The sequence below is a fragment of the Saccostrea echinata genome, unplaced genomic scaffold, assembly GCF_033153115.1.
Source record: "Saccostrea echinata isolate AGI-Se365-2 ecotype Australia unplaced genomic scaffold, CSIRO_AGI_Sech_v1 ptg000054l, whole genome shotgun sequence".
NCBI lineage: Eukaryota > Metazoa > Mollusca > Bivalvia > Ostreida > Ostreidae > Saccostrea > Saccostrea echinata.
The window spans coordinates 10,077,911-10,105,096 of NW_026889803.1; the positions used below are offsets into that span (position 1 = coordinate 10,077,911).

The window sequence follows — 27,186 nt, forward strand, 5'->3', positions numbered from 1 at the left end:
ATTTTTCCCCCCAGTATATATTTTTATTACAATAATATATATAGTTTATGTTTATTCACCAATCAAGGGCCCTCAGGGGGCATATACAATTATTTCAGAATGATTACTCATAAATAATATTAAAGTATATTGAAATATGAAAGAATATAAATCATATCTATCATGAAGGTACAAATGAAAGATGTACAATACCACAAGTAAGATACTCATGGAAGTGCCAGATTTGCAACATAATCACAATAGTCTGAAACTGGATCAAAAATAATATATGATTAATCATTGCTTTGCTTTTCTGAAGAAGACTTTAAAAGATTTTGTATATATTGTTATGTAAAACTTTGGTCATTGTGGCCCCATACTACCCCAAGGGGTCATGCTTTGAGCAAATTTGAATCTACACTGCCTGAGGATGCTTCCAACATGACTAATGATGACTTTGTTGTTCTTGAGAAGTAGAATTTCAAAGATTTCCCCTATGTATTCCTATGTAAAACTTTGATCGCCCAGTGGCCCCTAGGAGTCTTGATTTGGACAAAATTCAATCTACACTACCTGTTGATGCTTCCATATAAACATGACTAATTATAACACTGCTGTTCTCGAGAAGAATTTTAAAGATTTTTCCTATGTATTACTATGTAAAGTTTTGATCACCCATTGTATCCCCACTCTACCAATGGGGGTCATGATTTTGACAAACTTGAATCGACACTACCTGAGGATGCTTCCATATAAATATGACTAATCATGACTTTGCTGTTCTTCTTCAGAATTTTGAAGATTTTTCTTATTGTTCCTATATGTATTCTATGTACAACTTTGATCGCCCCTAGTGGCCCCTCCTACCCCGGGGTCATGATTTGAACAAACTTGAATCTACACAACCTAAGAAAGCTTTCACATAAGTTTCAACTTTTCTGGTCCAGTGGTTTTTGACAAGATTTTTAAATTACCCCACCAAAATTTCAATACTTCTTAATTATCTCCTCTTGAAAGAGGGTGTGGCCCTTCATTTGAACAAATTTGAATCCCCTCTACCCAAGGACACTCTGTACCAAGTTTGATGGAAATTGGCCCATTGGTTCTGGAGATGAAAATGTGAAAAATTTACGACGACAACGCCGACTGAAGACGGACAAATTTCGATCAGAAAAGCTCACTTGGAGCCTTCGGCTCAGCTGAGCTAAAAATACCTTTTCATTAAAGCTGTATGGTCCACAAGTTTTGAGTATTTTAAACAAAGAATACTAGAGTCTAGCTGTTTACCACTTGCGACAGAAAAATTCTTTTCCTTGTATCGTGAATACTTTTTGAGAATGCCACTCAGTGAATAGTTAGAATACGAGTTTGTTTACTAGATACAATTTCATACCTTAAAAATCATGCCGTTTTAGCATTTTGATTGTACCAAAGTACATGTACACTGTTGGACGAATACTCTTCTCATCTTGTGCCCTGACTGTCAATGTCACCAGCTTGTCAATTTTTCAAATTAACTCGCGAAAGATCTTTTAATATTATTGTAGAACCACAATAATGTATACTTTTTAGCCTTCTAATTTCCCCCTCAGCGGAACTGAGGTGATTTTATGAAAGTGATGAACTTCTATATTGTAAATGCACCATGGGGATAATACAAAAATGTCTGCATTTTTACCAATTCCAATGCATGTGCATATGTTTCACTCTCGAATACATGAACCTAATGCTAATGTCAAATAACTTTGTCTACCCCAGGAATACCAGTATTTACATCATACAATGTCATAATATACCAAGTATCCACATGGGAGTAGTATACTTTTGATTGGGTATCTCCCACTCTGCATTACAGGTATTTTCATCAAAGTTCAAAGTAAAGTTTGCTAGATGTGTGTAAAAAACTAAAAACACAAAATTAGTCCATTGCTATCAGAGGACCTTTTTCGTCATCACAAGATATATTTAAAAGATAACCAAAACTGCAATTACTGAATTCATGTTTAATAAAAATAGTTTACATACAAAATTTCCTCAACAAATAAATACATACAATTCGTTATTTCACTAAACATCCACCCAACAAAATTATTCCGGGCAAGAAATCACCTGCAATTTCTTCTCTCTAGAGAAAATGCCCCTACATTAAAGTGTAAAGAGCAATCTTAATATTGGTGTAGACACCATCTGCACCTAAATACTTGCCTGCCTTGCAGGAAAACTATTGATATGATAGAATAAATGACCTTCTATCAATGTCATGGACAAAGAAAAATCATCTAATTTCATTATTTTATCACCTCCAATTTTGATGAGATGAATTTTGCACTACTAATACATAAATTATTTCAAATGGAGGCAATATTAATATAACAGAACAAAGTGAACATAAATTCAGATGAAAACCTTTGAGGAATGTGCACTTTTTTCCCCACCCAGTTTAACATAATTTTTGTTAGATGAAGACAATGTACATGTAGATAAGAACTTTGACAAAATCTCACCTTACAGACCAATGGACCTGAGATACATGTAAAGACATAGTAAAGCAGTATTTTCATCACAAATCACGAAAGGTCATAATCAATGAACCAAAGCATAGGAAAGACAATATTCTGGTGCGTTTTGGAAACAGTCAATACTGTCAGAAAGTCATTATTGCAGGTAAGTTATTTGATCTAACCTGGCTTTTTTTTCCTTTTTCTTTGAAAATGTGACTCTTAAATTAAATTGCATATACACAACAGCAATGATAGCCTATGAAACTAATATCATGTGTAAAAATGACAAGGAAATTCAAATCTACCATCCAATGTACAATTCTATCACAACCGTACTTGTCTCAACAAAGTTTAGCTTTGCTTGTTTGTGGCCTTATCACACATAAAAAAAAGTTATGTATTTCAGTGGTTTAGCCTGGTACATTTGAACTTCCGACAATGAATAAATTATATACAACATGAGCGAGATGAATTGATTGTTACTATGCAAAAAAAAAAAATTGTTCCAACACATGTAATACTTGTTTTTAACATTATTGCCCTGAGAACGAAAATGATGAGGTGTCTGCAGTGACTGTGCCCACCCCTCAACATCCTCAGCAATCTGCCAAGGGGTGAGCAAACGGGGGAGATCTTTGTGAAACCATGGAAACCACACTTATCACTATTTGGCAGACAAACATGACCTGGAATCTGTCAACACATGTACAGTATACATATCATGAAGGCTATCCACTCACTCACAATGAATAAATTAAATCCACTAGTAACAAACAAGTCACATTTTTTCTGGAACACATTCAACACAGTATTCCACTGTACAGTTTTAAGTGGCCCTTCCAAATATGGACAGATGACCCTTGATATGGTTTCACTCACTCATGCACAGCAAGTCTTGAAATGAACAGTGGTCACTCCAAAATCTGATTATCATGACTGGTCCTCACTTTCTTTTGTCAACATTTCAGTTTCCTCTGACGACATCTCTCCTTCTTTCTTTCCCGTTAATAGATCTGACCCTTCTGAACACTTGGTGTGGGATGTGTCTGAAACTGCCATAGAGTTCAATGTATTCACATCCACATCTTTCTCTTTGGCTATTTTCATTAAAATGCTATTTAGTTTTGACTCTTTGTCTTTATCCTTTTCCTTTTTAACAGGTTTGTCTTCCATTTTGTTCACTTTGTCCTTAAGAGTGTCCAAAATTTTATCCAATTTAAATGAACCCTGTATTTTGTTTTTGGTTTTTGAACTATCTTTTGGTGATTCTGAAGTAGAATGTGATCTACTCGACATATCACTGGCTTTTGGTGAATCTTTTGGTTTTGATTTGATAGACAAGTCTAAACATGCTGCTTGGTCTTGATCGTCCCTAACACTTGCTGCTTCAGCAGGTCGAGACACTTCGTAACTTTTCCGTTTCCTATGGTGAGAATGGGCCTCTTTACGTCTCACTGACAGATCTTGAGCCATTTCCTGTTCACGGTGTTCTGCCTGGCTGTATCGTTTGATTTCTCCTTCCTCCAGATCAGAATCACCCTGTCCATTAACAAGACCTGATTGGGCCAGGGAGGCGAAAGACGAGGGCAGTGATGTGGGCAGCGAGAAGTTCAAGCCCTGAGCAGCCTGGGCTGCTAGGAGGGGATTGAATAGAAGTGGATTATACAACATGGGGAATGAAGGGTGTGGAGTCTGAGAGCTGCTTGGGGATTTGGATTTGCTTGACTCCTTGCTACTGCTGGGTGATTTTTCTTTTCTGGTCTCACTTTCCATCGACTTTGCCATTGTAGATGGTGAAAGTCCAGGCATCAAGCCAGCAAAACCTGCCAGCATGGGATTTGTCAGTCCTAAATTAGGCAATGTTCCAAAGGGCATTCCCAGAGGCATTTTGCCAAAGCCTGACATGAGACCAAGGCCTGGAAATGCAGACATACTGGCAGCTAGAGACGCAGCACTGTAGGGATTGTCTGATAGCAAAGACGCTGACAGATCCCTTTCCCTTGGTCTGCCACGTCGACGTTCCGATGATGGTGTGCTCACACGTGACAACAGATTCTTTGGTAAATTGGCCTGCAAATAATAACATTTACGTGAGATCTCAAAAAAAGTTGATGAAGACTAAATATGTGTAACAATAGATCACAAAGTACACTGTGTTACTCTGTAACTTGTGTCACCCAAAAAAGAGTAAAGTCCTACCTTGGATTTAACAATATCAATCCATTTGGGGTCTACATCATAGAGAGGATTCTGTTCTAACCATTCACCTAGATACCTCATAGGGGGAGCTTTAGCACCAGTTATCTGTAAAGGCAATTATATACAAATATTCCACTTTTAAAGGTGCTTAGACACAGATTTGAAGTTAATATTTCCTCAAATTTTCAGTATAATTTCATGACTTATATGTTGCTATAGCAATTCATACGAAAATTTGATAAAAATCTTATTTTATCTGGAAGTTATTGAAACTTCGAATTTCTGGACGTGTTTGATAGACACATCCTTGCACTTTCACAAATTTTAACTTTATCCTTATTACTTTAGAAAAGTAGCAATTTTGTTGTTTATTAATGAAAAATATTAAAACTATAATGCAGAAATTTCAGAGTAGAAATATAGAAAGCAGAATCCTCTCACCAGTATTGTCAGTCCGTGCTCAATGGTGTGTGCAGAATTTAACAATTGAACACACCCGGTGAAACGTAAAGAGCTCGTGCCCTGTTTACAAAAACAGTTTACGTTTCACAGGTGTATTCAATTGGTTAAACTCTGTACACAACTACACAACACTGAGCACGGGCTGACAATACTTAAGTGAGTGGGTTTTGCTTTCGCACATTTTTACTCTAAATTTTCTGGATTATAGATGTAATATTATTCATTAATACACAACAAAATTGCTACTTTTCTTAAGTATTAAGGATAAAGTTAAAAATTGTGAAAGTGCAAGGATGTGTTAATCAAACGTCTCCCGAAATTCGCAGTTTCAATAATTTCCAGATTAAATAAGTTTTTAATTTTATTTTCGTGTGAAATGCTACAGCAACATACAAGTTGTGATATTATACAGAAAATTTGAGAAAATATAAACTTCAAATCTGTGTCTATGCACCTTTAATTCATGTTGAAACAGTATTAAATGCAAAACTTGATTTAACAATATCAATCCATTTGGGGTCTACATCATAGAGAGGATTCTGTTTGTTACCAAGACAATTACACACAGTATGTTTACTACTCTGCTTGATAGAGAGATTGACAAGTGATCATGATCTTACCCTTTTGCCAGTGATTCTATTGACCACGGCTACATTTTCCTCTCCTGTCAGTTTCATGGGGTCTAACATAGCTGGGTCTACCTTGGGCCTTCTTCCTCTTCTTCTATCACCATGCTGACATATAGAAATTAACTTTATATAAACATACAATAGAACACACTAAAAATTTCAATTAAATTATTCAATCTGCAATGATCAATATACATCTTTTTCATCCTCTACTTTCTTCTTTGTAGAATACATTTATGCTGTAAATTGACCCTAAAAAAAGCTTAAAGGAATGTCAGGTATTTCCAAAAAAAAAAAAAAAAAAAAAAAAAAAAAGAACCTTTTCTTTTCAGCCTAGAGTCATTTTTGAATAGTATGCAATCATAACACATTTTATACCTCTAGCATATCTTCTTCCTCCATATACATTTCTGGAGGTCTGTCTACCATGTAACCTGGATGCTCATCCAACCATTTGTCAAGGTCACGCTTCAGTGGAGCTTCATCACCTGACAGACGACTACCATCCTCCAAGTTAACGACAGGAACACGGGACTCTGCAAATGTTTTAGAAATTATTCTTATGACCTTCCAAACTCACATAATCTTACATTAAAAAAAACTCCATGAAAAACCCACTACATACCTGGTTCAAAGCTGGCAGCTGCTCTAGCTGTGTTTCTCTTGGATAGCGCTTCAGCCATTGCAATTTCTGCCATTTTTTCTGCTTTCCTTTTGCGACCTCTTCTGCCCCTTCGGTCTCCAAAATAGAGCGCATGCTCCATCTACATTACATATAAAAACATTTGTCAAAAATTCTCTCATTACACTAAACAATGCTTCATTAGTCAAACGAAATCATATAGATTATTACTGTTCATGATGTCTTCTTGAGACCAGAGAAACATTACACTGTATTAAGAAGATTTCAAGTTCAAATGATGAACTGCTTGTTATTTACCATGCTTCTCCTTAGGAGCTCTGGATCTAATTCTGGGCCAGCGCCATTCAGCAACTCGGCAGGAGTCTGAAATATTGCAGTTATGTTATTACTGGGTGTAAAAGGATATTTAGTTCAACTGCAGGAAGCTGTTCCAATTCAAACAATTTTTTAGTAGTTAAAGTTACAAATACATGTAGATGTATATGTTTACTAGGGAAAAAAAATTCTGCAAGTAGCTACACAGAAGGCTTTTTATTTGTTGATAGATATATTGACAAATATTCCCCTATTTCCTCCACAATATTTTATTAAACTGATATGATTTATTTCTATTCCTATTAAATATATAATACTGTACTTTCATCCTTAAAACCTGAACCCTTTTTAAAACATACTGAAAGAAATTATATACGGTAGTTCATGCACACTCACACATGGAGTAGGTTTTGGTTAATAAATGTATCAACAACCTTTAACCTTTTAACATCAGAAATTACCATAAAATCACGCAAGCAGAGAACCCATTACCATTAAAAAGCAATTTGCAAAGGTCAAAATAATGTTATCACAGTTAAATTCATGCTTAGAGAATCATTCAGGGGCTTGAATTCATGTTACAATGGAGAGATAGTATTTTACTTTAGAACAAGTTAGATAATTGATTCTCCACCCATGAAATAAGTCATTGCCAATGGTACCTACACAACTAGGCTACAACAGCAAGATTTTCAAAAAGTTTAATCAAATATCAAATAGTTGATATGTCCAAACAGTGAGATTGATAAGGAATATGAAATTTTGAACAAACATGTACAACAAAATACAGTATGTGTACAAAATTTTGAAATGTGTTTTTTTAAGAAGACGTTTTTACAACAAACACATACAAAATATAAATATACAGTATAGTTTTCAGTTCTTCAAAACAATAGTTTTCAGTTTTTCAACACCTCTGAATTATATTTTAAATCTAACTTTATATTTTTATATTAATTTTCTCTTGCTTTAGGGAGGGGAGGTGGGGGTGATGGAGGTGTAGGTGCCATGGCATGTGGGGGCCACAAACCTGTGAGAAGAGGTAGTGATGAGGGGAGTGTCTAGGAGACAGGTGACCAGGTACCTGAGATCGGGGGGTTTCAGACAGACTCTCATTGTCACTGGAGGCTGCACTGCGGTTCATCAGCTGCTGCATGCGACTGCCTGGAGAAGCCAATGCGACATTGATAACAGCTTTCTGCTTGATCACTAACTTATATTTTTACAAGTGATCACAAAATTTTAATGTACAATTATTTCTTGTGGCAGTTAACAAACCTTCAAATTCATATTTACGACCTTGTCCTCTTCTCTTGTGGAAGGTCATCTTCAATCCATCACCCTGGAAAAAAAAGATGGTTTTGTTTACAACTTGCACAATGGGAAAATGTCTAATAAGTCCTAAAAAAAATCTCACAGGACAGGATTCCACTGAACACTACACTCCAAATGCTATATCCCAGACAATATGTAATTCACAAACAACTCTTCAATACAGAACACTTCATTGCATTTGTTGCTTACCACCACCATCACCCTATAGGAAAGTGAAAAACTTATGAATCTCCTCTATTTATCAAGCGCAATCTCTCAATGAAAACTTGAAAAAAAAAAAAACCCTCTCCCTGACATTTTACCACATTGTAAAACAAAACCCTTGCCATCACTATTCAAACTGTTTGTCTGGAAATGACCAAATTCTTCACCAAGCAATCAGCAGAAAACACAACAGCCCATTACAAATCAATGGGTGTCCTACCTCAGATATCATAACTTCAAAGTCCTTATCTAAATCTGACATCACCTTGACACCATCATAAACCGAATCCCCGGCATCTGATTGGCTGAGATCGGGGTCGTCCTTAGGAGTCATGGATCCTACTGGTGTTCCACTCCGCGAGTCATAGTTCATGGGGATGTAGGACATTCTTTTCGGGAATGGCCATTCGTTGTGTTCTACACAGTAGCAAATATGCTCCAGTCGATGAAATAATACTCGGTCCTAAAATATAAGCATGTGGCATAATATAAATACCTTTTTATAAATCAAATCGATATAAAAACAAATTATTCTATTCAAAGGAATTACTTTCAAATTGAATATGCAATAAAATTAATTATATCAAAGCAGAAACAAACAGTTAAATCATTCATTTTTTAGTTCAGTGTAATTCCTTTTGTTCTGATGCACTATACCTTTGGCCAGCTGATGGCAGCACTTAGTTGACTTTCAGGTAAGTAATCTGCTACCATCCCCTCTGCCTCCATCTCTTCTCTTCTTGCCAAAAATTTCTGCAGCTCCTGCAAAAACCAAACTCTTTAGCATTTAAACAATTATGACTTATACATGTCATAAGAAGAAAAACAAACCTTTAGAAATGAAGTAAAAATTATTGAAGTACAATTTTCTCAGAAATTCAATTTTTTGAAAATATTTTTTTCCATTCTATTCCTTACTTTCATTAATGATATTGAACATAAATTTGAAATAATCATACCTCCTCCTCATATGAACATTTGGTATCTTTTTCCCTCCGTCTTTCTAACTTGGCCATTTCCTCTGTTGTCTGTCTTTTGATGTCCTTCACAATATCCCTAACCTTCTGTTCTGTTTCGTCCACATTTTTGATTCTTTCTTCTTCTTTCACCACTTTATCACATTTTTCACCTTTGACCTTTTCTTTTATAGAGGTCAAGTCTTGGGGAACATCTTCCTTCACTAACTCAGATAACTCCTTCTTCACAATAGCTTCCTCCTCTTCCTTCTTCACCTGTTCACCATCCTTCCTTTCAGATGAATCCTCCACCTCCTTCTTGACCGGTGAGTCAGGAGTTTCTTTCTTTACTGAGAAATCTTCCACTTCCATTTTAATAGCTGTCTCTCCATCCTCTGTCTTTACAGGTGATTTATCACTTGTTTTACTTGGTGACATTTCACTAGATTTACTTGGGGATTTTTCACTAGACTTATTTGGTGAATGTTCAGATGTTACAATGGAAACATCCATCTCAGTCTCCCCATTTACTTCTTTAATTCTCTCACTTGATTTTTCTTCCTCATTTCCCAGAGACTTGTCTCCCTCTGTTGTTAGGTCTTTATCCTCACTCAAAGTAACATTTTCTTTCTTTGGTGACTGTTCAGATTTAATTATGTCATTCTCAGATTTTGAAGCACCTGTTTCTTCCTTGATTTCTTCTTTTACTTTCTCTTTTACTTCCTTTTCTTTCTTAACAGATTTCTCTTCTCCATCTTCATGTTTAACATCTTTATCTAAAAGATACAAGTCATCAATTGTTTTACAAATTAATATGAAAATATTTTTTAAAGTTTATTTTTGCTTTAAAGTACATAAATATATAACATGTCATTCTGCAATGCAAGTTTTAAACTTTCATGTACCGAGAACCAATTAAGACATCTATACTGTATGAAAATTAAATCCAACAATCGTTACACATTTTCCAAAATCCTTCAGCAAGGGGACATCACTCTTACCTTTGGTTGGCAAGGGAGAGCTGGAATGACTAGCTGTTTGTTTATTCTTAAGGACATCAATAAACGACAAAGTTGGATCAAACAAGATATGATAGTCTGTCCTAACAACACCATGTCTGAAAGGAAGTGCAAAACATTTACTCTACATTGTAAAATGTAACACATAATTCATATACCATTAAGAGACGTTTCTCAAGCTGTTTTTTTTAAAGTTGCTTAAAGAAAAGGGGTTTCATACATAAAATTTACGTTACTTTGCAATTGCAGAAATCCTACTCCTCCCTCTTCTGAATATATTATTCCTTCTTTAATAATACCACAGAATCTGATACAGAATATGTATAATACAATGTATACCTTGCTGCTCCAATTAGGAGATCTTTGTCATGCTGACCACAAATCCACCAGGGTGGCAAGTCATATGATGGCTGACAAAGTTTCACTCTCTCATCCAACTTTGGATGGTTCAAAGTCTCTGTGCGGATTTTGTTCAGCATGTCGATCCGAGCCAAACAGCGACTGGCTCTTTCTTCAGTGATGGGATCAACGTAGATATTATTTGGTGGAAGAGCTGAAATACAGTTCAAGAATTATGCCGGGTACAATACAGGTATCTATTTTAGCACAATTATATAACAATTGAATGGACTACTGGTATTTGGTATAATTAGCAATTAACATTACTCAGGACTCATGTATTACATGTATATCAATATATTTTCTTTCACATATCTGTGCCAAAATTGTAAATCAAAACCAGTTTTTAAATGTCAAGTGAGGCTGAAAAAATATGCATTTCCAATTCATCTACAGAACTTTTAAACTACTCAAATAAACTATATTAGCAATCTTTTTAGTACAAATTTTTATCAGCTTTTGTTTACACGAGTTTCTCTCCATATCAATTTCCAAGAAAAAAATCAATTAACTTCCAAAATTGTTTATCTTCCTACTTACCATCGTCATCATTTTTAAACTTCTTGCACACCCTCATACACATGTGGTAAAATGCTTGGAAATACTCTGTTAGAGTGTCATCAAACTTCTTTTCTAGGTGTGCCAGCTGTCGGAATCGATCCCATTTATAGCGTCCAGTAACAAGGTCAAACTCCACGCCAAAGCTGGAAATGACCCTGTAGAAATCCTGTTCCTCGCGTCTGGACCAGCGGCTGTATATTCAGAGAGAAAAAAGTTTCATTAGCATGCAAAAGCAACTGCACCCAAAGCAGATTCCCTTCAAGTTAATACAGCCTTTTCCAATCCAAACAAATTCAAAGCAGATAAAAATTCTGAGACAGATGAATCAAATGCAAGAAAGTTTTATATCTTAGTGTAGAGAAAGAAATACAGTATACAGTGAATTTTGTTTTAGTGCTTATATTTTACTTTTCTCTCTAAAGCAATCTATTAAATCATTTATCTTCTAATAACACAGAGTTGAAACAAGACATCACACTTGTAAACAAGCTTCATGCCATCCTATTACTGAAAGATAGGCAGAAGATGTAAAAAAAAAAAAAAAAAGTCTGACATTTAGCAGAAAAAATAAAATTACAAAAAAAAGGAAATCATTCACCCTCTACAGCAAGCCCACTAACATGCACAAGCTAGATGTTGTCATCATCACCAATGCTGAGACATTCAGCGCAGCAAAATTTCACATTTACATGTGTTTATTTAAGAAAAGAATTTTTTTTTGTAGAAAATCTTACCTTGTACTCTCTGACAAGCTAAACAACAGACAGGTTTACACTTGAACAGCAATTCAATACACAACAATAGGCCCAAGGGCCACAACGCTCTCCTGACAATTAATTAAACTCTGAAAATGTGCATAAAGTCCATGGTCTAAAAAATTTCAAGGTACAGAATATTTAAACACTTCATATCAAATTTACAAATTAAAAACATTTGATATTTTGATGTATTTATATCTGATTGTAGGCACACCCTGTATGAAAATACTAATTTTAATGCTTGCTTTTTCAAGGAAAAAAAAATTCTACAGGTGGTACCCCCTGATATTTTCTGGATTCCTTGGGAAAGGTAGATTGGCTTCAACAGTTTGTATAACCCTGATCATTAAGTTTTGTTGGTCAGGTCAACTCTTTAACCACTAAGCTATGCAACTCATGAGAAATTGCATTCACTTTTGTTTTTGATATGACGCTCCAATAACTGGTCGTGAAATACTTCATGAAAGATACAAAAATCTTTTCATAAAATTGTATTTTTAAAGTATTGTGTGTCCCCTCTATGATTTAGTTAACAAAAAATTTTTAATTTTAATTCATATTTAGAATGAAGTAGAATGAAATGGAGAGGACCCACTCATATAGAAAAATTGTGTAAAATTATATCAAAATAGTCCATAGTTAGAACTCTCACAATGGAACCTTATGACCTTGTCTAAATAACCTTGTCCAAAGAGTCAAGACATACCCAATAATCATAATAAACCCCACTGTTCTTGAGAATTTAAATGACTCTATCAAATTTCATCACTTTCTCCTTATCTACTTTTCCAGTTAGAAGAAAGCATGGTATCTGACCTTCACCTAAGGTTGCCTTCTATCAAATTTGAAATTGGCTCAAAAAATAAGTTGAAAATGTTAAGTGTACAGACAACACACAACAGAGGCCAAACAGCCACTCTTTGATCATAAGGGCTCACCTGAGTTGTGTCTTTCAATCAGATAAGCTAAATATCCATTCAAACTGATGTACATGTATAATATTCATGCAATTACTGACACTATAATGAAAGCAATATCAATATTCTGATTAAATTAAGCAGGTCTAGATCTATAAAAATTACCAGGTACATTGTATATACATGTAAATGTATGACAACAAATACGCAAACCTTCACCATGCCTAGGTTTATATATTTATGCATGCAATCTCCTCTGGTTTACATGTAAATTGAATACAAATATTTCATCCTTCTACAAATGAGAGGTTGAATTCTCACATATATTTAATAGGTATCATAGCCTGCATATTCAATGTTAGTTGCTCATGATCTGAACTTTCCCCCCACATAAACCCCAAACCCTGATAGACTTCAGTATTCAATCTGCACATCATTCATCAGATGCATTGACAGTAGCACAAGACTTTCTAATACATGTGCATCACTACAGGGAGGGGATGACAACACAGGCAACACATGAAGCTGTAGCCTAGTGAAATAATGGGCTTACTGTTGGAGGGATAGACCATAGGGGTCTGGTACAGACCATTGTTGATACTGCATTCTCTGGCTCTCACGCTCCTTAAGCACTGCTTCAAACCTTTCACGGCGCTCCATTCTCTGAAAAGACACAGAAAGACAAGTTATTCAACTGCATCCGAATTTAAGCACAATGGAAAGTTGCATAGGTATTAAAATGTGTTGTACACATGTAGACTATGCTACAAAATAAAATGGAACACTTTTTACCGATTCTTAAAATCATCAACAATCATCAATTATACTGTACAATAAAACATTCTTTTATTTCAGCTGACACAAGTCAAAAAGTACACTTAGTGTTATAAGTAATTCCTCTTAAATATTTTACACCACTGCTTATGATTACCTTGACTTTCTGGGCATTTTTAATCAGCATCCTCTTGTGGTTGCGTTGGAATCCAGTGATGATTCTTCGTAGTCTTGTGTTAAGATCTGAGGATGATGGGAAGGGCAGCTTGTCTTCCTCCATACCCTCTCCACCTTCCAACTTTTCAGTGGGTGGGGCATTAGTTGGAGTAGCTTTTTTGCTGGACTCGGGTATCGAGCTCATTGACACATCTTCATCATCATCCTGCTTGATTTTGGACTCATCTAAATCGTCACTGTAAAACAAGTCAAACTTCCTCTACAGTTTAACTTCTTTCTACTAAAACCACTCCAGAACACAATGGAGACCTGATTTTTATACAAGAACTCTGTCAGTTTGTGCTATTTTCCACTCACAGCAACATACAACCAGCACATCTGGTCAATGTATGCCCTCTGTATTAGCATGGCAAGTCATCATCAGTTCAACTTCAGATTCATCATCAAATAGTAAAACTCATTCAATAATACATTGTACATGTACATATGTAGTAATTTATTACAATTTCAATAGGAAATAATATACACGTACATGTAGTACAATTCATCAGTTCTTGACACAACCTAAGAACAAATCACTTACTCGTCATCATCATTTTGTTCAGCTGCTAATGCGGCTCCATCTGGTGGTCCACATTTGCCCAAGAATATCAATGCAGGATCCTGTCTCATCATGTTGTATTTCTCATAGCCTGAAAGTTATACATAAAACTGTATAATCAAATGGTATGCTAATCTAAAAAGTATCAAAATTTTGGTTTCAGTTTCAGGAGGAAAGCTAGCAATGCTTAAAGGACTAATACATCATCAAGTCTTTATGTCTGCATTAAATTTCTGAAGCTTATCCTTACCATGTTTATAAACTCCTATAAGGAGGGACTTGTCTGCCTCCTCATCCCACCAGGCAGTGGGAGGGTCTCCATCAGGCTCGGCCTGGGGAATTTCAATATCACTGAAACAAACATGCGCCATAGTATAAACATTGAGTAAGCATGTGCATCTGCATTGTAATTTTCATGTAATTTACTTAAAATTATTATTTTTAAAAGCATTAACTTCTGAATTCTTTCACTACTTTTCAACTACACTGCACATTACCTTGCATTTAATCCCTGAGTAACTTTTTCAGCTGCTTCAGGTCCAATGATTTCTTCTTTCAGATAGTACAATAACCTAACCCTTAGTAGCACTCTGAAAAGAAGAGAGTAAAATTGAATTGTTTGTAGTGTGAAATCTTACTTGTTAGCATGTCTGTGTATATGTTTATGGTATGAAATCTTGCCTGTGTAGATGTCTGTGGTGTGAAATCTTACTTGTTAGCATGTCTGTGTAGATGCTTGCGGTAGCCTGGGTCTCGTAGCACTATTTCTGGATCACAGTTTTTCATTTTGTTGTACTTGAAAAGTTCACTACCACCACTCTCTACTTTCCCCTCTTTCTTTTTGTTTTTGCCTTTCCTTCCTCGGGGAACAGGAGCAGACAAGCCTGTCATTAACAAGAAATACCATTAATAGCTGAAATCATAATCCTTTGTGCATACTTCTTAAACCCATATCAAAGTTTGTCAAAGTCCACTAGTATCTGCCATTACCATATCTACAGTCAAAATACCACAGAATGTTTTATTCAAGATGTATGTAACATGATTATATGTTAAGATATCTTCAGCAAGTCCACCAGGGAACTCACCTGAGTGGTTTTTCAGGGATCCATCACTTGAAGGTGAGATCAGGTCCCATATAAATTCCTTAATCTTCTCATCTCCCTTGTACTGTTGCAGGGAATAAATAAGCTGCAAAAGGAATAATTTTTCAATTATTGATCTCTTTCTAAACAATTAAAACTCACTTTTTTTAACTATCAGTGTAAGCAGATTTCCATTTCTTTTTAATCCTTTTTACCAGTGCTCTAGAAATATTCTCCACATCCTTCTCCACCAACATTTTCTTAAACTTTCCATGGGACAGGATGTCCTTCCATCTACCCCACCTTTAAACAGAAAATTCTTCCATGTTAACCAAGAGCCATTGATTGATTCAGAGTCATATGAGAATAATGCCTGTGATAACTTTTAAGAACACTTCACTCATCACTATATTTCTTTTTTGATAACTTAACATGGCTCACCCATAGACAAGAAGGTTTTTCTCCACTTTGAAGCAATCAGACCTCCCATAGCCCTCAGCATCATCAGCATCATAATCATCATCGGAGCCCCGTCTTTTTCTGCCTGGTCGTCCTCGCTTCTTCATCCCACTTCTGGTTTTTCTTGACTCATCGTCATCATCATCACTGTTACTAGACGAGTCTAGGTCAGACATTTCCATCATATTGTCGTCATTCCCATATCTAGTTGTTTGCTTTCTCTGTCTTGGCTCTTGTATAATCAACTCATTCTGCAGAAAAGATTTTCATTTATATTGTATATTAGAAATTTCATATATCTCCATTTTCGTTATAACACATTTTGTTTTGTCTGCAATAAAGTGACAAGTGACAATTGTATAGGAGTACATGTAAACGAGTGAAACATCTACGTACCTTATGTTTCATTCCCTCCACATCTACATCTGCTTTTTTGGCCCACTTCTGCCAGAAATTTGGATCATTGATGTCAATATCCGTTCTGGTGCCAGACATTGAGAAACTTGCCTGTATGATAAAAAGATATTCAACTGCATTGATGCCCTGCCAAACTATGTAAATGTGTTTCATGAAATTTTCATGAATATAAGCATAGTTATCCATGATTCATTATTCTGAAATGAATACCTTGGCAAAAGTTGATCCCTTTCCTTCAGATTCGATCTGGATAACCTGAGTACGACGCTGGAGGATTTGGTCAATGTCCTCTTCGCAGAATTCATCCCCAGCCTTATCATCATCCATCAGAGCTCCATAAGCTCCTTTACGTAACAGCTCCTCAATTTCCTTCTTAGACATCTGAGCTTGCTATAAAATAGGACAAGATGTGTTCATGAAACTTTTCAGCTCATACTCCAACTAATCTTACTTAACGCCCTTTGGGTACCTAATTGATTTGAATCTCCATTATCCATGAATGGTATCTATAAAGTGTAGTATTGTTAATTATATTTGACTATCAAATTTAATAATTCTAATGAATTTTGAAATTTCAAATAAATCTGTATCCAGAATTAGTTTTAAAGAATCGGCATCAATAGGTTAAATTAATTTGATACAAGAAACTCAAGTATTAAGAAATCAACTGAAATAAAAGGCTTTTATTTTATCAAAATCCAAATACTTGTACATGTACTTTAGAGCCTAAGTACATGAATTCAACTTTAAAATAAGGGATTTTAAAAGCATGTTTGCCATCAGTTTCACCAAAGTCAACACCCATTTAGCTTTTGAGCTAATGTCTGAGTTGGCTTGAGATTTCATCATTTGTTTGAAAATTTCCATCTCCCCCCAACTTCCTTTGTCCCCCAACTTACAGGTGCTGCTTTATCTGAACCCATGGACTGCAAGACAGCTTTGTCCAGACCCAGCTTCAGAGAAGCCTTGTCAAACATTTCTCGCTCATATGAGTTTCTTGTCACAAGACGGTAAACTTTGACCTCTTTTGTTTGTCCTATTCTGTGACAACGGGCTTGAGCCTATGAAAAACAATATGTAAATCAATAAAATCATTTACATAATCTAAATGCTGAAGGTTTCAGATTTACAAGAATTGCAAGTCCTGAACCACAGGTACATGTACATCTTCATATATTATTTTGTAAGGTTTGTGACTTTGGACATTCCAAAGCTTACCTGGAGATCATTCTGAGGATTCCAGTCCGAGTCGTATATAATGACTGTGTCAGCAGCTGTAAGATTTATTCCCAAACCACCAGCTCTGGTACACAATAGGAAGACAAACCGATCCGACTCAGGCTTAGAGAACCTGTCTATGGCCTCTTGTCGCAGCTTTCCACAAATCCTTCCATCAAGACGCTCAAACAAGTACCTGATGACAAGCAAATACACAATCAACATTCTGCTATTTTATTTTGATAGAGAAATCCTTCATACAAGTATACCAGTAGACTTACATGAAGCATAGGTAACAAATGTTACTAAAGACATAAATTGTAGAATCTGCATCAGTTTCACCATGATCATCAAACATGCAACAAATTCAATGCATGTATGAGTTGGCTTGAAATTGTCATCATCTACAGAGATATTCAATTAAGTAAAGCTGGAAGAAAAGACATACTGCTTATGTATGAGATAATCCTCCAAGATGTCTAAAACTCGAATCATCTGAGAGAAGATCAAGACTTTGTGTCCTCCCTGCTTCAGTTTGGGGAGAAGTTTGTCAAGTAGCACCATTTTACCACATGACTGCACCATGGTATGGAACACAGATTCAGCATCATTTCCTTTGGTTTCTTTGCTCTCACTCAAAATCTTGTCTTCAGCACCTAGTCAATAAGGAAAAAAAAAACCCATAACAATGTTTAATCTATGTCATGTAAGTGCACATTTACTTGGAGATGAACTACAAGCATCCAAACTTATACACACCCTTGTACATATACACATATGTACTTATAAAATCTAACTGTCATATCGATATCCTCTGACAATAAATCACACTGCCTTTGCTTACCTTTGATAAGATAGGGGTGATTGCAACATTTTCGCAACTCCATCATGGTATTAAGCAGATTTGGTACATTAGCCGATGAACCTGTGCCTTTAGACAAAAATGTGAAGTTGCGTTCCAAAATGGCTCGATAATATTTCTTCTGAATGTTCGTCAATTCAACCTATATAAATCAAACAGCTTTCATTATAATTTATGTACATTATATATTTCTTTCAAAGAAAAAACTTTTTCCGAAACACAATGCCCACCTGACCTCTAAACTTTTTATCTGACTTGACCTAAATAATGTCTGTATCTTTTATACCTTAACACTTTAAAAGCTAACAGACAGGGAGGAACAATAAAATCCATCACAGAGTGAGAAGTGTCTTTCATACTTTAAACCATAAGTTGTTTACTCTAAATCTGTCATACATGTATTTGTCATGAATCAGAAAAATTTTAATTTTCAGCAAAGATGTATTTGAAATGAAAAGAAAATGTCTACTTTTACTGTATGAATGAATTCTTTACCTCCACTATGGTTTCTTCTTTGGCAGCTAGATTCTTTTCCACATCTTCTTTCAATCTTCTCAACATCATTGGCTTTAAGATCTGTAAATTTCCCCATATTTATTTTCTAAAACTTTTAATATTTACATGTACATAATTGGTATGATATAAAGATTACAATATTTATGATACAGTATTTTGTTGGATAGACTTACAGCTTTTAACTTCTCCACTTGAGCATCTGTCTTAAGATCCCCAAATTCTGCCATGAAGGCTTGGGTTGACTTGAATCTCTCTGGTTCCAGAAAGCTGAGTAAACTGTGCAGCTCCTCAGTGTTATTCTGTAAAGGTGTTCCTGACAGAAGGACATGGTGTTCCTGCAATCAATAAAGAGGATAATTAACAAGAAGATAATGCTGAAGATACCTATAATAGACAAGTACTTGTACTTCAGGATAGCCTGTGTGAGAATAATACACTGTGATTAGTCATTAGTAACAATAGGGCGACATCTAGCAAAATCAGCAGTACCATCTACTGTACTAATCTAGAACATCTCTCAAAGGTATCATCGAATAAATATTCAGCAAGTAGGAATTTACTGCAGTACACACATTCAAAATATTGGGAACATGACTTTCATTGTGAATTCATATTTTCTTCCTTAAAAAGACATGGAACAAACAGGGCCTGAGAAGAATAGTAGCCAATGAATGATATCTCATTTTTTAAAAAAAACTGTCCTCTCAAAAAATTTATTTAATGCAAAAAAGAGAGAAAAGAAACATTGACTCATTACAGAGTTACAGTATTTTGAAACGAATGACAGTACTTACACAATCAAACATTTTTAATCCCTCCATTAGTTTACATTTGGCATTTTTCAATCTATGAGCTTCATCAATAATGAGGACTCTCCATTCAATGTCACTCAGCAACTCACAATCAGAAATAATCACTTCGTAAGTAGTAATCAGAGCATGGAATTTAAAAATGTTCGGAATTCGTTGTCCTTTCTCATCTTTGTAAAACATTTCATAGGCCTGTAGCATGTTTCGACTTGTAGAACTGCACAAAAGATATTGAAGAGTGTGTAAAAGAAAATATACTCAATCTGACTTACAATATATGTAGTATTGTTCCCAAATCTTTTCAGCTCAAAAATAATAGAAGTCTGATTTTCAAAGAAGTTTTCCTTTGTACAATGACTTTATACATCAACATAAAATTCAAAGTCATTACCACATACCTTCCATGATACACAATGGCATTAATATCTGTCCAGGTTTCAAACTCTCTTTCCCAGTTTCCAAGGGTGGAAAGAGGGACAACCACAAGGAATGGCCCCTTAATTCCATACAACATGATTTCATTGAGGAAGGTGATACTCTGAATGGTTTTCCCCAGACCCATTTCATCAGCAAGAATACAATTCTGGTGGTTGTGCCAACTGAACATCAGCCAATTCACTCCTTCTAACTGGTAGTCTCTCAACGAGTTCCCATTTTTATACTCTCTTGAGGCTTCCAGTTTCACCCATTCCTCCGGTGTTCCACGGGGTTTTACCTACGAATTAATCATAAAATGTTGATAGTATATATGCAGTAAAAGCATGGGTTACATTCATCATAATGATGAAAAACTAATTCAAACAATGCGTTCACTCTTCATACTCCAACGTTTCATATATTTCATCTTTCAATATCATTCTCAATCATGTTTTACATTTACTGATGTATAAACCAATTTGATCACAACCTCATCATCTTCTGGTGGTTCCCTGAACTTGTAGAACTGCTCCACTTTAAGAGGGTCAACATCCTGTTGTAATTCCCATGTTGCATCTTCATATGGCAGTCCCCGCCATTTGACCAGGAAGTGAGTAATGTCGTCCCCACCATTGGGATCACTTATGGTGGACACATCCAAGACTCGGTGTACCTCAGTATAGTCAGGATTAAAGAGTTCATCCTCATCCAACTAAAACAGAGAAGATTAATATATTTCATTGTATTCATCAGAATCTTGACTACAAGACAGTACCTTGTGAATCTTGTCTGATATAGACTAAATTATTGCAAATTTTATTTTTATGCTCTGGCAAGATAAGTTGTGACATTACCTCTGAGAACATATTCTGGTTCTGAGATTTCTTCATAAAGAAACGCTTGATTTTCTGATGGATGCGTTTATCTCCCTTCTCTAATTCCTCTGCAGTTTTCCACTCACAATGCAAATAAGAGCTGGAAAACATTTTTTTGCTTGGTAAGCACAAATTCATCAGCATGCACATGACAAAAAATGCAGTGTTAAGCATATTCAACAAATGATTGTTAGCTTCAACTTACAAGTTTTTGTATTTAACGAAGAACTCCTCCACCTCCTCCTCACTTGTAGCAGCTTGGTCGTTTTCCCCGTCCACGTCAATCTGGAAAGCAATATTAACATGCAGTCAGAGTTAAATAATGATTTCAACAGTGGAATGAGATACTTAGGTCAATATAACCATCGTCCTATTTAGTAAGTTATGTTACAGTAGCATTAAGGTCAAGATCTAGTAAATGAAAGGTGCCTTCATATTTCTCAAATATGAGAAATAAATTCCTTTAATGATGCTTTATAACTTTAGCTTGGTCAAATAAGGTGTTTCAGGGTATAATTTGTAGCTAAACAAGACAAAAAGTCATATTTTAAACTGTCATTTTCAATGAAAAATTAAGAAAACCAGTCATGAAAATGGGAGTTTTTTTCCATATCAGACAAAGAAAATATATCCAGATTGCCTACAGTCTCTCAGAAAATGGTAATTTGTATGTTCTTGGCCTCTACTTTAAGATAATATGAAATTGAGTACAGGTATCGGGATTATTTTTCACATGATTTCAAACTGAATTCCATGAAAATACTTTATTTTCTACATAATTCTATCAGAGCCGCAAAGTACGGGAAAAAGAAAGTTGAAATTGATTTTGACGTCATAATGGAGATAACACCAAAAAGTTGGTCTAAAGTCATTTACTAGATCTTGACCTTAACTTACATCTTTGTCCATTTTCCTTGTTCTACTTCCCAAGATTTTGTCCACAATTAGGCTGTTATCCTCCTCAACATTGTCCTAAAACAAAAATATCTCAAATGCTTAACAGTATTCCACAAAAATATATTAATGTATTTCACAGATTCTACAATATAACTTTCACCAATATGCATAACCTACAATTTTGACTGCTGCTGGTGTGTCAGCTAATGCTTCAGGTTCCACATCTCGAGTATCATCATCTGACAGATTCAAATCCACATCATCCAAGTACTTCTTTCTTTTTGTATTACGAGCAGAGCGACGTTTCTGGAAAATTAAAAAAAAATACAATTCTGATATGTCAAATGAAAGTTGATGTTAGGACGTTTTCAACAGAAAGTTTTATTTATTAGGTTACACCAGCAAGACTGTTTAACTGGTAATTTCTGCAGTTTTTCACTTGTTGAAGTTCTTTGACATTAAAAGTAAATATCATAGATAAAAATCTGATAATATTCCATCTCTTTGGCATTAGAATTCAAAAGGAATTCCAAAAATTGCAATTATGAAAATTTGATTTGATGAAATCATATCAATAGAAAATCTTCCATCACAGATACTACTAAGAATGCAACATATTTCTGTTATTCATAAAAAAAAACAACATTCGCATGTACCTTACCTCAAAATAAATACTGTAGACAAAAGACTGAAACAATTACTTACCTGAATAAGGTCATCATCTATTTCCTCTGTTTCTGCCACAGCATGCTTCAATTCAGAATCTGATTCAGATGACTCATGACGTTTCCTCTTCTTCTTTTTCAAAAATGTAGCAGGTGGTCTTAAATAAGGAAATAACATTAATTAATTCAGTTCCACTGTCCACAGAAAATTTTCTTTTTACGAAACTTTCAAAATTAATTTCCTCATGTGACACTTACTTTTTCTTCTTTTTAACAGGAGGTTTTGCTTTTGGTTTCTTTTTCTTCTCAACCTTTTCACCATCCATGGTGGATTCTCCTTGACTTTCCAACTCTTGAGTCATTTCACCACTACTTAAATCTCCCTCTTTCTTCTCTTTTTTGGGAGTCTTTGGTTTTCGAACACGTTTTTTCTTTTTCTTAGAATCTTCCTCATCCGCGTTTTGGACATCGTTAACAGTTGCCGGAATATCTCCAGACATCAGCTTGGGTACCTCCCTACCCTCTGCCTGAGCTCGAGCCACAGCTTCTGCTACAATCTTGTCTGCTTTTTCTTGTTGTTTTTTGGCTTTCTTGGCCTTCTTTGGTTTTTCAGTACTTCCAATCTTATTTTCACTACCAAAGTCTTGTAATGGAGGAAAAGTTGTGCCTGGTGGTGGTTGGATAAGCTGGGGTGCAGGCTGAGTAACACCACCCATCTGAAGTTGCACAACACTTGATGGAATGTTTCCCTGCTGTGCCCCTACAGCTGGCATAGGGGCCATGACTTGAGCCACGTTGGAAGGTATAGCATGAGGTAGATTGTTCACTGACTGAGGCACTTGAGGACTGATCATCTGAGGAGCAGCCTGGTTTCCCTGTGGCTAAAAGAGGAAAAATAATCAAATAAGTGCTCTTTCATTTGTTTCAATAAATTTTTTTTTTCTAATTTAAAAAAAAATATTTTAAGAAACTTCAAACTTAAACAAACCTGTAGAATGACTTGAATCTTCTGTGGGGAATTCATCACAGCATTTGGCATCTGTTGCTGCATCTGTGGTTGCAACAACCGCTGTTGATTTGAAGTCACTAAAAGGACATTTTGTGGGGGTTGAGGCTGATTGACATACATTGGCTGTCCCATCTGAAACACTTGTTGGGGGTTTGAGGAAGGTTGCTGACTAGCAGGTTGCTGCTGCTGAACATTGGGCTGTGGTTGTTGCATGACAGGCTGTGTCTGTTGGATTTGGGGTTGTTGCTGTTGCAATGTGGGCTGTTGCATTGAAGCTTGGGGCTGCATTGTGGGTTGTGGTTGCACTGACGTTTGTGCTTGTTGGATGGTTTGCTGTTGTTGCACAGAAACCTGAGGTTTTGCCTGCATGCCATCATGGCTACCTGAAGCAACACTGGTTGGGATTTGAGATGGTTGCTGTCTCTGTGGTTGAATTGGCCCATTTGTTGAATACCCACTCTGCTGACTCGTATGGGCTTTCTGTCTCTGTATTTCTTGAGAAGCACGGAGAGAACGGATTTTTTCCTGCACTTCTAGCATTTTCTGTTGAGTTTGCTGTGTCTGTCCAGCTGCTTGCAGCTGACTTAGCTGCTGCTGTAGGTATTGTATCTCTCGTTCAGTATTAGTCATGGTCACTCTAACATTCCCTGCATTCTTGACATTTGGACTAATGGGCCCTATGCCATTGGAATTTGGGTGAGAAGTTGCTACTTGAATATCATTTGAGGGTTGGAAGTTTGGCCCATTATTTCCTACAGGTGGTTGATGGAATGGACTAGACACTGGTGTGGAGGCATTTGAACGTGGTCCAGGTGGAGATACAAGTTGCTCCATCTGCTGAATAGGAGCTGGTGTCCTGGGGTTGACTTGAGGGGTGGAAGGATGCTCAGGGGTAGTTGGAGGATGGGGTGAGGGGGTTGTTGCCCTTTGTGAAGGCATGCCTGGGTAAGGGCGATAGTTCTGGTTGGGACTAGTATTGAACTGTGCTCCTGTTTCTCCCTGTTTATTGGGTGTATTGCTTGGCATCTGAGCATATGTAAACCTTTGATAACTACTTGTTGGAACATTATTCATAGATTGTTGTTGTTGTGGAAAACTGCCCTGATATGGTATACCATGTTGCTGAGGTACTGATTGAGAAGGGTTATTAAATCTTTGCATTCCCATGTTCTGCATTTGGAATGTTGGTTGATTTTGCATGGGTAGCTGTGACTGCTGAGGACCCATGGACTGCATGGTACTCTGCATGTGTCCCATGGTGTTATTAGGGCTTGATATTGGCACGGAGGGCATTTGATTTCTTTGTCCCACATTCTGAATGTACACGTTTTGCTGATTAGAAGATGAGTTACCTTGAAACTGTTGAAAAGGAGTTGAAGTAACAGGGCTGCTCTGAAAGAAATCTGAAGCATTGGAGGATGGCATTTGTGGAAAGTCACGATGAGAGAGATACTTAGTCTGCATGCTTTGTGATGTGGGCATCATTTGGGACTGCATCATATTTTGAGACTGGGGTATGTAATGAGGGCGACTAGGACTAGACTGACCAGGATTCCACTGGGGCATATTCTGTTGAACTGGCATGTGCTGCTGAGGGTTTGGTAAACGAGGTCCAGCTTGCTGTGCCCCATAACTCCCATACCCACCCATGTTTGGACCTGGTCGGCCCATGTTGGGTTGAGTAGGTCTGAACTGCTGTTGTCTATATGGGCTCATCATCGGCTGAGAAGAAGGCATGCCACTGTGAGATGTGTTCATATTCATTTGCTGTAACTTCTGACTGGCATTAAATTGGTTGAAGCTGTCATTTGTATACTGTTCAGGAGCAGGACTGGCCTGTTGGTAAGGATTGAACTGATTCCCTGACATGTCGGACATCTGAACACCATACCCCTGTGATTGTTGAAGCATTTGGTCACCTGTCATTCCTTGTCCCATGAAATTACTGTCCATACTCTGTCCTCCTCCAGGACCAGTCAGGTCATCCAGAAAGCTCCCACCATCTGTGTCAAACAAACTCAGCATGGGGTCATCGGCCATGGCCTGTCTTTTTTATGTTAAACTTTGGTACAAACTACCTTATGGAGAGGCATGCGGTCCATTTTTGATTCATCTAATGGATGTCATTTTCGTAAGCATGATGAATGTCTACAAAATAAAAACATGTTTAAATTAAATGTTTTATAGCATACCCATGGTTACGGCAGGTGCATAACGTGATGTTGATGTCTGTAACAGTGATGCTTTGAACATTATATACTGTCATGAAAAATCCACAAATATGGTAACCAGAAATGTTAATCACATTAACACTAATAAGGGTGTAATAATGATATTATTAATAATAATCAGTCCACCAAAGTCTGTGTATTACTTACATAACAATGCTAATGCATGCTGATACAAAGATCTTGTGGAAAGATATAAAAAAATATCCTTATTTTCTGTAAGTTCAGTCAATTAACCTGAATGTAAAATTTACATGAAAGGAAAATGCATAATAATCTACCCTAACAAACCACAACTTGATTTATTCACTGTTTTTGTCAATTTGTAGACTCTCCTGAACCTGAAAATTAATACCGATTTTCACTGCATGCTTCTCACATTGGATTATTTAAGGAATCATTGTCTTGTTTATTGGGTATGCTGGGGCATTAACAACAGTTCGAAACATAGGATATGTATGCAAAGCCCATTACGCATAAATTATCCCACTTTACCAACTGTCGATAATGTCCTTGGCATACCCAACAAATTAGATGATTCCTTATGTTCACATTTATATGTGAAATAAAAATGTAAATATAAATAAAAAGAAATACACAAAGCCTTGCATGTTAATTTCAAAAGTGCCTGCCCACTGACGTTCAGACACAATGACATCCAGGAAAATTGACATGCATATTAGGCACTTGATCCTTCACTTGGTGAAGTTACATTCAGTTGTAAATATCTAGAAATTAACACACTTAACTTTCAAAGAGTTATCAAAGAAAAAAACAGATGGAAATGTACATAAATCAGAGGTTGAAATATATGGTAGCCAGACACCCAGGGCTAGTCATTTTAAGACTCGGGCTAGCTAATTTTAATGTAATGATAGTCCGTCGGACTAGCAGTACAGAAAAAAAAGTTCTCATAACTTTACTTTCGCTTTTCTATGTAGACTGGTTTCTTTTGAATGAGAACTACATTGTAGTTAAATTTGTTTCTGTCATCACAGCGTTTGAAACTTTCATTTAAATTGTTATGTTTTCATTTTACATGAAAAAAATTTGGGCAAGTTATTCTGAGGTTTGAGCAACTAATTTTTTACTGATCAGTAGCCCCTGGGCTCGTGGGTTTTCCAGGAAAGTTTCAACCCCTGATACATTTATCTAACAACTGAATATTTCACTCAAGACATGGAGAACTCCCACTCCAAAAGAACATATATCTGCTCCTTATGTATAATATTGATAATCATAAAATACAACTAAATGAAAACTTTTATTTAAATAAATTTCTAGAAATTATGTAAGTATA

At 36.1% G+C, this 27,186-nt stretch overlaps 2 protein-coding genes across 2 annotated transcripts in view; one reads left to right on the forward strand and one right to left on the reverse strand.

The window, feature by feature from the left end:
- Positions 1–1,967: 1,967 nt before the first annotated feature.
- LOC133171709 (chromodomain-helicase-DNA-binding protein 8-like) lies at positions 1,968–25,794 on the reverse strand. The gene is made up of 42 exons (XM_061306500.1): positions 23,638–25,794; positions 22,908–23,530; positions 22,690–22,807; positions 22,162–22,290; positions 21,985–22,059; positions 21,293–21,372; positions 21,067–21,187; positions 20,703–20,924; positions 20,194–20,510; positions 19,781–20,012; positions 19,160–19,321; positions 18,966–19,046; positions 18,453–18,612; positions 18,057–18,264; positions 17,609–17,804; positions 17,290–17,451; positions 16,601–16,780; positions 16,370–16,480; positions 15,956–16,224; positions 15,730–15,817; positions 15,518–15,620; positions 15,142–15,313; positions 14,927–15,019; positions 14,680–14,780; positions 14,412–14,520; positions 13,809–14,064; positions 13,431–13,540; positions 11,937–11,954; positions 11,182–11,393; positions 10,582–10,795; positions 10,225–10,340; positions 9,227–9,999; positions 8,925–9,029; positions 8,533–8,730; positions 8,007–8,070; positions 7,759–7,892; positions 6,711–6,776; positions 6,396–6,534; positions 6,149–6,306; positions 5,762–5,875; positions 4,680–4,784; positions 1,968–4,550 (listed from the first exon to the last, which is right to left on the reverse strand). The coding sequence occupies exons 1-42, from the start codon at positions 25,696–25,698 to the stop codon at positions 3,411–3,413; spliced, it is 10,095 nt and encodes a 3,364-aa protein (XP_061162484.1). The 5' UTR covers positions 25,699–25,794; the 3' UTR covers positions 1,968–3,410.
- The window catches only part of LOC133171704 (GTP-binding protein Rit2-like), a 117,403-nt gene continuing 100,640 nt past the window's right edge, over positions 10,424–27,186 (forward strand). Inside the window, exon 1 of the mRNA XM_061306494.1 lies at positions 10,424–10,435. The gene's annotated coding sequence lies outside the window, so the exon portion shown is untranslated. The remainder of the gene's footprint in view (positions 10,436–27,186) is intronic.

Excerpts from the sequence above, each read along its gene's own strand:
- LOC133171709 (XM_061306500.1), bottom strand. The coding sequence starts at position 25,698 with ATGGCCGATGACCCCATGCTGAGTTTGTTTGACACAGATGGTGGGAGC. Across the intron at positions 17,805-18,056 it reads GATTATCTCATACATAAGCA|GTACTTGTTTGAGCGTCTTG; the intron begins GTATGTCTTTTC and ends GCTTGTCATCAG. Across the intron at positions 16,781-17,289 it reads GTTCAGATAAAGCAGCACCT|CAAGCTCAGATGTCTAAGAA; the intron begins GTAAGTTGGGGG and ends CCTATTTTATAG.